This window comes from Tursiops truncatus, chromosome 15, assembly GCF_011762595.2.
Source record: "Tursiops truncatus isolate mTurTru1 chromosome 15, mTurTru1.mat.Y, whole genome shotgun sequence".
Classification (NCBI taxonomy): domain Eukaryota; kingdom Metazoa; phylum Chordata; class Mammalia; order Artiodactyla; family Delphinidae; genus Tursiops; species Tursiops truncatus.
In genome coordinates this window covers 977,720-990,015 of record NC_047048.1, presented here as the reverse complement: position 1 = coordinate 990,015, position 12,296 = coordinate 977,720, and the positions used below count along the sequence as shown (strand labels likewise).

The window sequence follows — 12,296 nt, the reverse complement described above, 5'->3', positions numbered from 1 at the left end:
CTTGGGAACTCCACCCACCACCTAGAAAGGGAGCCCGCCTGCCTCCACCTGCCTGAGCCCTCCGCGCGCAGCCCTGGAGACCCACTCACAAGCAGCATCTGACGGCGACCCCACCCCCGGGGGGGCTCCAGCCACGGGGGCCGGGATGGGGGGCGGCGCAGGCAGCGGTCCACAGCGCCCCCCCCGGGCCAGGGAAGGAGGGAGGCTTGGCCCAAAGCGCCAACCGTGCAGCAAGGCAACGTGAAACCAGAAAACTCTTTATTGAAAGGTACAAAAGCGCCACGCGGAGAGGTACAGCAATAAATTAGGTGCGGCCGGGAGGGGACGCGCGGGCGCGGGCCGCACGCCACACCACAGGGCCACGACATAGGGGCTCTTCTCAATAATTTATACCATGGTGAAAGCAGCACAAAAATAAATATTCAAATGAAACTGCTGAGAGGCCAGAGGTGCGGGGAACAGGAGCGGGGCTAGGCAGGGCCCTGTCGCCTGGGGGAGCGAACCGGAAGCACGGGGGACGGGAAACCAGCCCCCCCGGCCAGGGGGCTGGGCCTGTTTTCTTAAATTAAAACATCCATATATTAAAACTGTGACAATGAAATTTCAACGCTCTGAGAGGAGGGGGAGGGATCACGCTGGTCTCCCAGGCCTGGTGCCGGGGAGTGGAGGCTGCGGGATCGGGTGCTCGGAGAGCCCGGGCCGCCCGCCCTCCCCGCGGGGCACCCGGCCGGGGCGCGGCCCAAGGGCAGCGGTGGGCGGCGAGAGCGGCCAGCTTAAGAAGCCAGGCGCGGGCGGTGGTCCCGCTCCCACCCACACTCCCAGGCAGCTCTGCCCTAGAGAGGCTTACAGTATCAAATAGGAAGAAAAGGTATGAAAATCTGTACGATAAAATGTGCATATAATTTTATATATATATATACTTCTCTCTCTTTTAAATATCCCCGTGGTCCTTACTGATATCCAATGTGGATTACCTACCATGGCTATGGTATCAACAGCTTCTTTACACACCGGCCGTGGCTCCGGAAGGACCCAGACGCCCCAGACCCCGCGCCCTCTCCCAGGACAGGGGCACGCTTTCTGGCTGTAGCCCTTGGGGCCCTCCCCCTCCCCCCACTCCTCCCGGGATGGCTGGCACCCTGCGCGGGGGCTTACTAAATGGTGGGAGGCAAGCCAAGAGGAAACCACGAGCTGGGGCCCAGGGCTTCTGGCCTGTGGTGGGCTCGGGGCTCGCCGCCCACCCCTCGGCCCCGGCATCTTCCCAGGTGGGGCAGGAAGGGGCGGCCCCTGCCTAGCCACGCGGGAAGCCCCGCAGCGGCTCTCTGGGAAAGGACACCCCAGCAAAGGCCCCCCAGTCATCAGTGGCTCCGAGTGCCAGAAAGGAAGAGCGGGTGAAGGGTCCAGGCGATGATTAAGCACCAAGGTTGCAGAGTCCCCGTGTCCTCTGCCGACACACCGTCCGAGCACTCCCGGCAGCTGGTCCTTGCCACCTTTCCAGCCCAGCGCCGCCCCCATCGTCACCTCCCCCCACCGTCCACACTCCTCTTTCTCCAACCCCACCCTCCTCCCTGCTCTCACCTCCTCCAGCAGCAGGACCCACGGGCAGGACCACGGGCGCCGCTGCCCAGCTCCGTGGCCCGTGCCTGAGGCTGCCGCCGCCGCCTTCACACCTGTTCCACACGGAACACAGGGCTCCGCCTCCCCGGCCAGGCGGCTGCTGCTCCGCGATGGGGACCTGCCCTAGGTCACCCAACACAGAGGGGAAAGCCCAAGGCTCACCCGAGCCCCATTAACGAGCCGCTCCCCAAGGTCCCCGGCGCTACTGCCGCACTGACGGGAGGACGGGTACACGTGCACACGCGCTTGCACGCGCTCGTGTGTACAGGCGCGCACACGCTCTCATGCACATGCAGCCCTTCCTCCACCCGCTCACGGGGCACAGGATCCCGGGTGTTCGGACCCCTTGGGGCACGGTTCCTCCTGGGGCACCCAGGGCGGTGAGGGGGTCCTGCACCGGCCGGGGGGCCGAGCGGGGGACGGACGCGCTGCTCGTGGGAGGGGCGGAAGACGTCTGGGCCGCGAACCTCCCAAGGACCTTCCCTCCACACATCCCAACTCCCCCAGTGCAAGACAGAGCCCTGGAAACGGCCCTGAGCGAGGCGGCAGGGCCCGGGGGAAGGCGGGCCGCGTGGGCGCGTGCGTGTGCGGAGCAGGTGGCACTCGGGCCCCCGGGAACCTACTCTTTTCCAGCCCCGGCCCGAGCCCGGCACAGGTCCGCGATCTGACTCCGGCGTGAAGGGGTCCGCTCCCCGTGGGGCCCTCGACCAGCACCCCGCGCCCCCCGCCGGGCACTAGGAGGCGGCCGAGAATGGCACGGAGGCGGAGGCGAGCTCGGCGGACTTGACGATGGTGATGACGCTGGTGGTGGCCACCCTGGTGGGCGTGACGGGGCCGCGGGCCACGGTGCGGGCGAAGGTCTGCAGGGCCTCGTACTTGGAGCGCAGGGCGTCCAGCTCGAGCCTCATGCTGCTGTTCTCGCGGGCCAGCTTCTCCACCTCCCGCTGCAGCTCCAGCCGCTGGCGCTCCAGCTCCTCCTTCTGGGTCACGCGCTTGATGCGGCAGCTGGCCGCGTAGCCGCGGTTCTTGAGCGTGCGGCGCCGCTGCTTCAGGCGGACCACCTCCTCCTTGGTGAGGCCGCGCAGATGCTGGTTCAGCTCCCGCACCGACATGGACACCAGCTCATCGTCGCCGAGCACCGGGGCGTTCTCGCCCGCCTCCTTCTTGACCTGTGGGGCCGCAGCTCGTGGTCGGGGCGGGGACCGGAACACATGCCACGGGCGCCAGGGCTCGGCCCCTTTCCCCTCTGCGCCCCAGGCCGGCCCGGCCTCCACCCCGGAACGGGGACGGGCGCCGTGGGGTCGCCCGGCATCGTGCACGCGGTACGGGGCAGGGTGTCCCCTGAGGGATGCTGTCGGCCATGCCCGGCCGAGAGCCGGTCGCCCTCTGTTGCCCAAACCCCACGAGGCCGCGGCCCGGCTGTGCTGCCCCGGGACTCTCCAGTGCCTGGTGCGGGGCTGGCGGCAACCCCTCCCTCTGCACCCCTCAGGCCCGTTAGGTCCCGCCAAGGCCGGTGGGACAAGGCTACGTGGACCCAGCGGGACCCCAGGAGGCGCCTGGAAGGGCACAGCCCACAGACGCACAGAGAGCTGACTCCGGCCAGACCCAGCTCTGCTCCTAAGCAGGGAAACGGCCAGCCCCAGGGAGGCAGCGCCTGGCGCGGACCCACGGCACCAGGCTCGGAGCTGCAGCACCCGCTCACGGGCACCCCACCAGGGGCTCTGCGGAACCAGACGCCACCCTGCCCACGTCCGGGGCTGGGCTGACAAGTACGTCTTGGCCGGCAGGCACCCACCCCTCCACCCCCAGGCGCCAGGGCCGGCGTCTCCTGAAGCCACAGCCCGCGACTCTAGCATCACTTCTCCCAAAGGTACTTCCTCCAGCCCACGGCCCCTCCCCACGCCCGGTGACAGGCTTCCTTCCTCAACTCTAGGGCGGTCCTGGGACAGGGGCTTCGGGGGCGGGGAGGGACCTTCCCGGGCCTGTGCCCATCCCACCCCCTTACCTTCAACGCCTTGTTCGCTTTGGGATTAGTCGTCATAACCTGGGTACAGTCACCCGGACAGAACCGCTTGGAAATGGTAACTGAAAATCACAGAGCACAGAAGCGAGTGTGATGAGTTCCTGACTGGGCACAGGTGACCCAAAGCAGGGACGACCCCCTGCAGGGATGCCCCGAGGAGGCTCAGCTCCCCGCTCTGCACTGTCCAGTCACAGCACCCTGCAAGCAGGGGCATCCTGGGGGTCCTGAGCCACTGCCCAGGGGGCCCGGGAGGACACCTGCCCACACCCCCAACTCCAGCAGCGGCCCGAGAGCGGCCTGCGTGCACTTTGTCTGGGGCCTGGCAGCCACGGCTGTCCCACACTGCCCCCGCCCACTGGGCCCGGGCCATGAGCGCCAGCGCCGCGGGCTGGCACCGGGCAGAAGCAGCGGCCGCTTCCTGCTCTGCCTCCGGCCCCAAGCTAGACGTCTGCACCTGGGGCAGGACGCCATGTTCAGGGGTCCAAGTGCGCCGTAGCAAAGCCCCCTCCCGAAAGGCCACACCTAGCCCCTGTGAATCGCCACTGGCCCCAGGGACAGCCCCTGCCCTGGCAAGACCCCATCACTCTGGGCCCACCTGGCCCCCCGAGAGGCCAGGTGGGGAGCCCCTGGCTTGCTGAGCTCACCGTAATTACGGGTTGGGGGGAGCCCCGTGCCCGCCCTGGCCGGGCCCCACCCTCCCCAACAGACCTACCTCCGCCAAGGGCACTGCAGCTGTGACATCACCACCTTCACCTAGGCTGCCCCACAGCCATGACCTGAGGCCCAGAGCGTGGGCGGGGGCTCCCTACGCCAGCCAGCCCGCGACCAGGGACCTCCAGAGCTCACTGACCGTCTGGCGGGAGCCGTCTCTGCCGCCCGCCAGCCCCGGCCGCCCGCCCCGCCCTTCTCGTTTTCGCGTCTGCATTGTGTCACACATTCTAATCATTCATGAAAAAGCCAGCCAAAGCATCCCAAGCACGATTCCCCTCTGATAGTTGCCATGGCGACCTTGGGAAGTAGCCAACCCCCCATGGTCGTCATGGAAACAGAGAAGCCCACAGCAACAATGGCTTGGGGCAGGCCGAGCAGACAGCGCAGGTTGTGGGGCAGCAAGCAGGCCCCTCATGCCTGCGGCTGGGGGAGGCATGCGGAGGACCGGCCCGACTCGCTGGTGCGCCGTGTCTCCAGCTTACAGGGTCGGGGTCTGCCCCCCGAGTTCCGAACGCCGGATGAGGTGAACTGAGCAGAGAGAACGGCAGAGAAACACCCAAGGAGGGTCTTGGGGCCAGAGATGGAGCCACAGCAAAGCCTCCACCTCAAGGTGAGGGAGACCTGGGGACGGCCTTCTCCCGCAGCCCGAGACCCTCGCTGCAGCGCTGCCTGGACCCTCCACCCATCCACCCTGCCTCCGCGGCCCGCCACCCTTCACCACCAGAGGGGCTCAGCACCCAGGTCTCTGGACCCCTGGTCGGCCCCGGCAGCACAGCCACTCTCCCGGGCGCTGGTGCGGGAGAGCAGGACGGCAGCAAGGCCAGTGTGGCCTCCGGGGGGAGCCGTGCCCCTCTGTTCTCCTCGCAGCTACATGTGTGCTCAAGACAGACATGCAGCCGCTCCTGGGGCAATCCTAGTAGGGAAGTAAGAGCTGCTTCCTGACTGTGGCTTGACCCCTGGCATCTGGGGGGACCCAAGAGTGCCCCACGGGCCGCCCCTCCCTCCGGTGCAGGGGTCAACGCTGGGCTGGAGAAGCCACTAGGAGGGCTGGTGGGCCAGGCGGCTGGGAGGCCATGAGAAACTTCTCCAGGACGAGCGGCTATCATTCCAGCTCGCTCTCAGCACGCCAGGGCATAGCTGGGCGGTGAGTCACCAGCTGTTTACAGAGCTGGGCTCACATTCCCACAGCCTGAGGCCCCGCCCATCCACCCGGACCAGCTCCCACCCGGTGGGAAAAGGAAGGGGGGGGCAGGGGGGGCTACGCTCGGACCCCGAGCAGACCCTCAGTAACGTACCGGCCTGGCCAGGACCCGGGCACCTTCAGGGCAGGGACGCCTCCCCTGGGGACCTGCCCACCGTGACATTGCCTGGTGGGTCGCCCATTCCCAGGATGTGCATAGGCCTGGGCCTCAGCACCCCGTGGGCTCGGCCCCCTGCCCTCTGCACAGGTCCCACGAGCGTTAGGCGCCCTTGTTCACCAGGTCAAGGTCGCCCAGGCAGACCCTCAGGCTACGTCCACCGGCTCTGAGCCCACCTCGTCCACCACCTGGGCTACTGGGGCCCAGGACCACGGGCGAGGAGCCCCGGCAGAGACGGGAGAGAGTGGTCCGGCTGGGGTCCCAGCCGGGGTCTGACCTCGGGGACCTTTCCTCAGTTCTCAGACCTTCTGTGTCCAAGCAGATGGCGCGAATGCGTGCAAATATGGAGCCGAGGGGCTGGTCTCCCTCTGGGGGTGATGAAGCAGACCCCCTTCTCTCTGTGGGTCTCGATCGTCCCTTCTGAAAAATGAGGGGATCAGAACCAAGGGCCCCAGTGCCAAATGTCCTCAGCTGGGCCACGCAGGTGACGCCGTGAGAGACACTCCGGCCGAGGGCCGCGCTCTCAACCCCCCGGGCTGCAGGGCCTGTACCAGCACCCCGGCCCTGCGGAAAGGTGGCAAGTCCGGGGCGGGAGCAGACACCCACCGCCCTGCTCAGCATCATGACCCCCACTGCCGTGGCTTCCGCCCCCTCCTCAGGGACCTGCTCCTCCCGGCCCGGTGCCTGCCCAAGGGGCTCACACCAAAGTCAGGCCCAGGGACAGAGGGCCCTTCCGCAGACTCGGCACAGGGACAGGAGCGGCACGGTTACTCGCCTCTCGCCCAACACCCAAAACACACAAAGGATCGACCTCACGTCACTTCTGACTTCAGAAAAACAACAGCTCGCTCTTGGAAAGAGGTTCGGAGAAGAGTTTTGTAGGTGTGAAGAAGAGTTTATAAAACACCTGATTTTGAAACAACTGCCCTAAAAGGGTATTTGTGAACCACGGAACATCAGGCAACCTCATGGGCCAGCAGAGCTCACACAGGACGAACTGCTTTCTGGGACTCGGCTGGAACCGGCTGGGGTGGGAGACAGCAGCTGGGCACGGGCAGGGGCGCCCAGCGCCGCCGCATCGGAGCCTGGTCACCCCACACGTCTTTTCAACAGCCCCGTACAAGGAAGGACGCCCGGGCACTGCCGCCAAGTAACAGAACCTGGCGACACACGTGCAGAGAGCCCTTGGGCTCGTCCTGGTGGGGTCACCCCAGAAGCTCGGTGGCCAGCGCTGGGCTGGGAGCCTGGATGGCGGGGCTGCCCTCCGCTTGCCCCCTCCCCAAGCCCTGAAGGAGCTGCTGGGCCAGACAGCGTGCAGCCAGCACTTCTACCCCAGAACACCTTCCAGGCGACCGTCAGCCTAACTAAGGCTGGTTTTCAACCCAAAGCCGGAAACTCCATTCTCACCTACAGCTGAACACGGAAGACGGCTTCCTCTCCAGGAAAAGGGAACCCCAGCAGACTAGATGGAGGCAATTCAGGTGACCGCGTGGTCTGGAGGGCCTTCAGGGGCTGGGGCGTCCCTCCCCTTCCGGGCCCATTAGGAACAGGGCAGGGCAGGGCGGCCAGGTCTGACAGTTCAGGATTGCTCTTCTGTAAGGCAGGTGGGCCTGGGCCAGGACCACTTCTTACCTTCCCTCTCACAAACCCCTTCCTCGGTTGTGACCTAGCTCCTGAGGTGACTCACGGCCTGGCCGTCCCCCGTGTGCTCCGGCCCTCGAGGGGCTGGGCCGGGGTCCAGGGCCCGGGGAACATTTTCTCCATCAGGGGAGCCAGTGGCTGACAGGAGCACTGACCCACCTGAACAGCCCCGGGTTTGGATTACCTAGGAGCAAGGGAGGTTCTAGAGTTTCAGATTCGCGCCTAGACTGGACGACTAGCCCGCCTGCCCAGATCGTGAGCCTGCACGTGAGAAGCCGCGTCTCTGATACCGAGCAGGGTGGGCCCTCGAAACACTGCTCCTGTCCGGCCCGTGCCCGTGCCCCTCAGCCCAAGACAAGCGGACGGAGCAGCCCTGCCATTCCCAGGCCTCGAGGGTGTCAGGTCAGAGGAGGGGGAGGAGGAGGGAGGGCAGGTTCCCACTCCCGCAGCCGAGAGCGAACCCCAAAGCCAGAAGCCACCGTGCTGCGGCGGCCCCCGCTCTGGCCACACAGCGGGCACCCATCTCCCAAACAAGCACACATCGACTCATCCCACGAACGAACTAGCTGAAGACAGGTCCCAGGACCAGAAGGGCTCCCACCGCCCAGCCCCAGCTCCGCAAGACGGGGTGTGTGTCCTGCCGCACCTCTACGCGCACCCCACCAGCCCGGCCTGCACCCAGCCTCCAGGCTGGCCCTGGCTGGCCGCCCTCCGGCAAGACGTGACTGTCTGCCTGCCTCGGAGGACGTCTGGTCACCTTGCCTTTGCAGCCCGAGGAAGCTGTGTCATCCTGGCTACGTCCAGAGGTGACTCAGGCAGCTGCCGGGCTGACAGCAGGCGGACCGCCGCCCCGCACCCGCCACGCCCCGTGCCCCTCTGCTCCTGCCACGGAGCTTCAGGCCAGGCCCTGATCCCCTCAAGCCCCCGGGGGGTCCCCTTCTGGCTTCTGCTCTCCCCCAGCCCAGCTGTGCCATGCAGGGCTCCAACCAGCCCAACCTCCAGGTCCAGCCAGGGATGCCTGCACGGGCCCCGGAGGCTCACCCTCTCTCCACACCTGCCCTCCTCCTGGGTCTCCAGCTCAGGTGATGATGGCCCCCCAGGCCTCGCCTCTCCTTCCATGCCCACCTGCTAGGCTCGGCCTGCATCACCCTTTAGATGCTCCGGCCCTACGGCACCGCCTGGGCCCGGGCCCCCTGCGTCTCGTCTGTATTCCTATCTCGGTCGCTCAAATGCAGCCCCTCCAAGCAGGCAGAGGGAGCCCCCCCGGTCAGAGTCCTTCCTGAGCCCACCTCTCTCCTGACCACATGTTGCCATGCCAGCTCCCCCCCAAATCTGTGCTGGGTACCCTCCCACTTCTGAGCCCCCTGCCCTCCCCTCCCCCAACCCTGGCATCACCAGAAAGACTCCCCTGCCTTCCCTGTGGTTAGGGGGGTGCCCCCTCCTGAGCACACGTCGAGGGCTGAGCCCAAGACCTGGTCCTTCTGTCCAAGCCCTGCCTCCCTCGCTGGATGGAGAGCAGCGGACCCTCCTACCTACCTGCTCCCCCCACTCCTGGCAGGTGAGAGGTCTGCTGCATGAGCAAGTGTGTGAGCACTGCACTGAAGGGAGGGGGCCTGGGGCGGCTTCCACCCCGTCTCCTCTCTGCCCCCTGGCCCAGGGCACCCAGACAGGCAGCGCAGAAGGGCAGGCAGGTGCTGCACAGACCCCGGACACGGGACCCCGCCCCACAGGCCGGCGAGGAGGCTCGGGGCTCAGTTTCCTCACATAAAATGGAGTGTGTGTGTGTGTGTGTGTGTGTGTGTGTGTGTGTGTGTGTGGACTGAGACCACACAGGTTCATCTCTACCTGCTCTAGAATCCTACAATTTTAAGACGACACTTTCAATTTCCTGAGACTGTAAGAAAGAGGAAACATGACGAGTCTGTGACTTATAAAAAGCAAAAGTAAACAGCGGAGCAATGCATCTTCCATTAGCAGAGAACAGGGGGCGGGGAGCAGAGGGGAGGGTGAGTCACTGTTTACTGCTCTGAGGAGCGGCCACACAGAGGACGCTCCCAGCTGGCCGGGGCTCCATTTCCCGTGTGGACTGGACCCGACATCCAGAAAGTCCGTCCAGAAACCTTTAGACTCGGGAACAGCCAGGACACGGGCAGGAATTCTAGGTTGCCCGAGATTGTAAACAAACTCCGCAGCGACGGCAGAGCCAGAGAGTGAAAGAATGCACCGCGGGGGACAAAGAATGGTCCGGAAAACGACCTGGCTCCGAGGCAGCCTCAGCTGCAGGGCTGGAAAAAGGGCTGGGACGCAGCAAGCCCCGGAGTCGACTTCCCCAGTAGCCTCGATTCAACTCCCATTTTTAGCAACCACCTTGAAAGTGAGCGATGCTGAACTTGGAAGCCAGCCCTCAAAGGCCAGCTATGCTCGAGCACAAGAGGCAAAGGCGCTCTGGGGAGAAGCCTCACTTGTGGTTCTGAGTTAATAAATGTTTTATTTTGGAAGAGCGAGAGGTTTAGCCTTAAGTCATAAAAGCAGACACCCTCTACCGAGCTCAGACTCAAACATTCCTACTGGACCCAGGGAGAGAAGTTCTCCGAAAGGTGTCAACCATCCAGGATGCAACAAGCTGCAGGTGTGCCCCACCCACGGCACAGCCCACCTTCAGCTTCCCAGCCCCCCCCCCCCGCCCCGCTTAGACAAATGCTTTTTTAAAAAGCGCCATCCCCCCGAAGACATGAGGCTTCGAGACCGGGCTCCAGAGACAGCACACATGGCACACAGCCGTACTTCATTAAGCCACCTGTGCAGCAACTGCTGTGCGGGAAAACCTCGCCAATGCCAATAAAGGGGCAAGGGGAGGGCAGTGGGGCCGCCAAGCCACACTGCGGGGGAGCCGCTGATCTGTCACTATGGGCTGGGTGTGGGCACGCGAGTCGCGGGAGCTCCCCGAGTGAGGCCAGGCTCCTGGCAAGGGGGTGATGAGTGCTGGTCAACTCTGAATGAACTGTTAGGGGGAAGAGCTCACTTCTGCCTGGGCTACCAGGGCCGTGGGGAAGGTAAACAAGAGCGTAATCATTAACACACGAAAGAGATCGGGGGACTTCCAGCAACCCGAACCGAGTGCTCCGGGAATGTGGGCAGAACGTGGGCAAGTGCCGCTTGGGTGAAGACTCCAGGACACGTGGCGCGTGAGGATACTACAACGGGAGACAGGAGACGGAGGGCAAAGCGATGTGCTTTTCCAACGCAGACCCGGGGCCATAGCCCAACACTTCCCTCCCTCCCGGGTTCCGGAGAAGGCGTGTGGAAGCAGGCAGACTACTGACACATCGCCTGTGTCCTGAACTCGGGAAAGGCACCGAAGGACCCGCATTTCCAGTGAGAAGGGATGGAGACACCCCATTCACAGAGGAGAAAAATGAGCCGCGAGCCATGGGGTTCGGGAAGTGACGCGTTCGCCGTCCCCCTCCCCACCCCAAGCTTCCACACCGAGGCCTCCCTCCGTGAGCCCCGGCAGGTCGGCTGCTCGGACCGCGACCTGGTCGGTGAGGCCCCTTCTCTTCGCCCTGGCCACCCTCGGCGCGGCAGGGACCCGGGCGCGGGCAGCGCAGGCCGGGCCTGAGCGCCGCCGGGGCGGGACCGCGCGGCCGAGCCGGGCAGCGCCCAGGTGCGCGAGGCCCGAGTCGCCCCGGTCGCCACGCGCTCCCCGGCACGTGGCCCCCGCTTCCCCCGGAGCTTATCTCCGGGGCCTGAGAGCAAAACAGGTGGGGCGAGCCGGGAGGGGGCACCGGGCCCGCAGGAACGCCGCGCTCCCCACTCGGCCCTCTCCCGGCCCGCCCTGCACCCGCCGCCTCCGGACACGGGGTTGGGGTCCGGGGTCGGGAGCGCGCTCCCCTCCCCAGAAGGAAGGCCCCCAGCCCGCGCGGCGCGCTCGGGACGGGACACCTGACGGCAGGTGCGCCGGCCGGGTCGGAGTCCCAGGGTCCGGCCCAATTTGGTCACGGGTCTGAGGGGGCCATGACTCAGCGGCTGGCGCCCCCCGCCCGGTCCCCCGGCCCCAGGCCCCTGGCCCAGCCCTGCCCGGCAGATCCTCACCTGGCGTCGCGCGGGGGGCGCGGGCGCGCGGCGGCTCCTCGCGGGCACGCGCTCTCCTCGCGCTCGCGCTCACTCTCGCGCTCCCCGTCGGCCACCGCCTCCGCCGCGCGCTCCGGCTCGGACTTCGCGAAGAACAACAAGTCCCCCCCGCCGCCCACCGCCCGCCGCCAGCCCGCCCGCCCGGCTCCCCAGCATCTGACACCGCTTCCGGGATCGGCGTCGGCGCGCGTCACGCCGCACCGCCCACCGCGCGCACCGCCCCCGCCCACCCGCCGCGCGCGCGCGCCAGCGCACCGCCCACCCGAGGCACCGCCCGCCGCCGCGGGCCGACGCCCCGCCCCAAGGTTCCTACCACCCAGAGGCTCCGCCCCCGCGCCCACCTGTGCAAGGCGGGCGGGCGGTACCTATGACCGCAGGTGCAGCGCGCGCTGCGTGGTGGCGGCCCCGGCGTGCCCTGCGCCCCACACGTGGCGGCAGTCGTCCCCACACGTCGAACCGAGCCGGGAGCACCCCCATTCTCCCTCGAGCTCGCCCTCTCTCAGCTCGGGGGAAGGGCAGGCTCCTGTATGGACTCCACATTCGTATTCTCCAGTTGGCCTCCCCTAACCCTAACCCTGAACACCCCACCGCCCACCCCCGCGCATCCCTTAGCCTCACCAGGGCCCTCGGAGACCCCGCCCTCCCCAGGAGTGATCGCAGCGGAAGCCCGTGTCTGGGGACGGTCTAGTGGTCTTATCACAAGAGGAGATGGGTCCAGGGACACACACACCTCCCTGTCTGTGGGGTAGGCCGGCCCCACAAATGAGGAAAGGGCACCTGGCGTCCCCTCCTGATAGGCGCCCCTATCTTTCTTT

The 12,296-nt window shown here is 66.4% G+C and overlaps 1 protein-coding gene across 2 annotated transcripts; it reads right to left on the bottom strand.

The window, feature by feature from the left end:
• Positions 1–241: 241 nt before the first annotated feature.
• MAFK (MAF bZIP transcription factor K) lies at positions 242–11,610 on the bottom strand. Of its 2 annotated transcripts, none has more exons than XM_033840854.2 (3): positions 11,443–11,610; positions 3,623–3,702; positions 242–2,786 (listed from the first exon to the last, which is right to left on the bottom strand). In XM_033840854.2, exons 2-3 carry the CDS (start codon positions 3,656–3,658, stop codon positions 2,352–2,354), a joined length of 471 nt encoding a protein of 156 aa, XP_033696745.1. In that variant the 5' UTR covers positions 3,659–3,702; positions 11,443–11,610; the 3' UTR covers positions 242–2,351. The 2 variants fall into 2 exon arrangements, with proteins under 2 accessions (XP_033696745.1, XP_033696746.1); XM_033840855.2 differs by lacking the exon at positions 11,443–11,610 and adding an exon at positions 4,353–10,002.
• Positions 11,611–12,296: the final 686 nt, after the last annotated feature.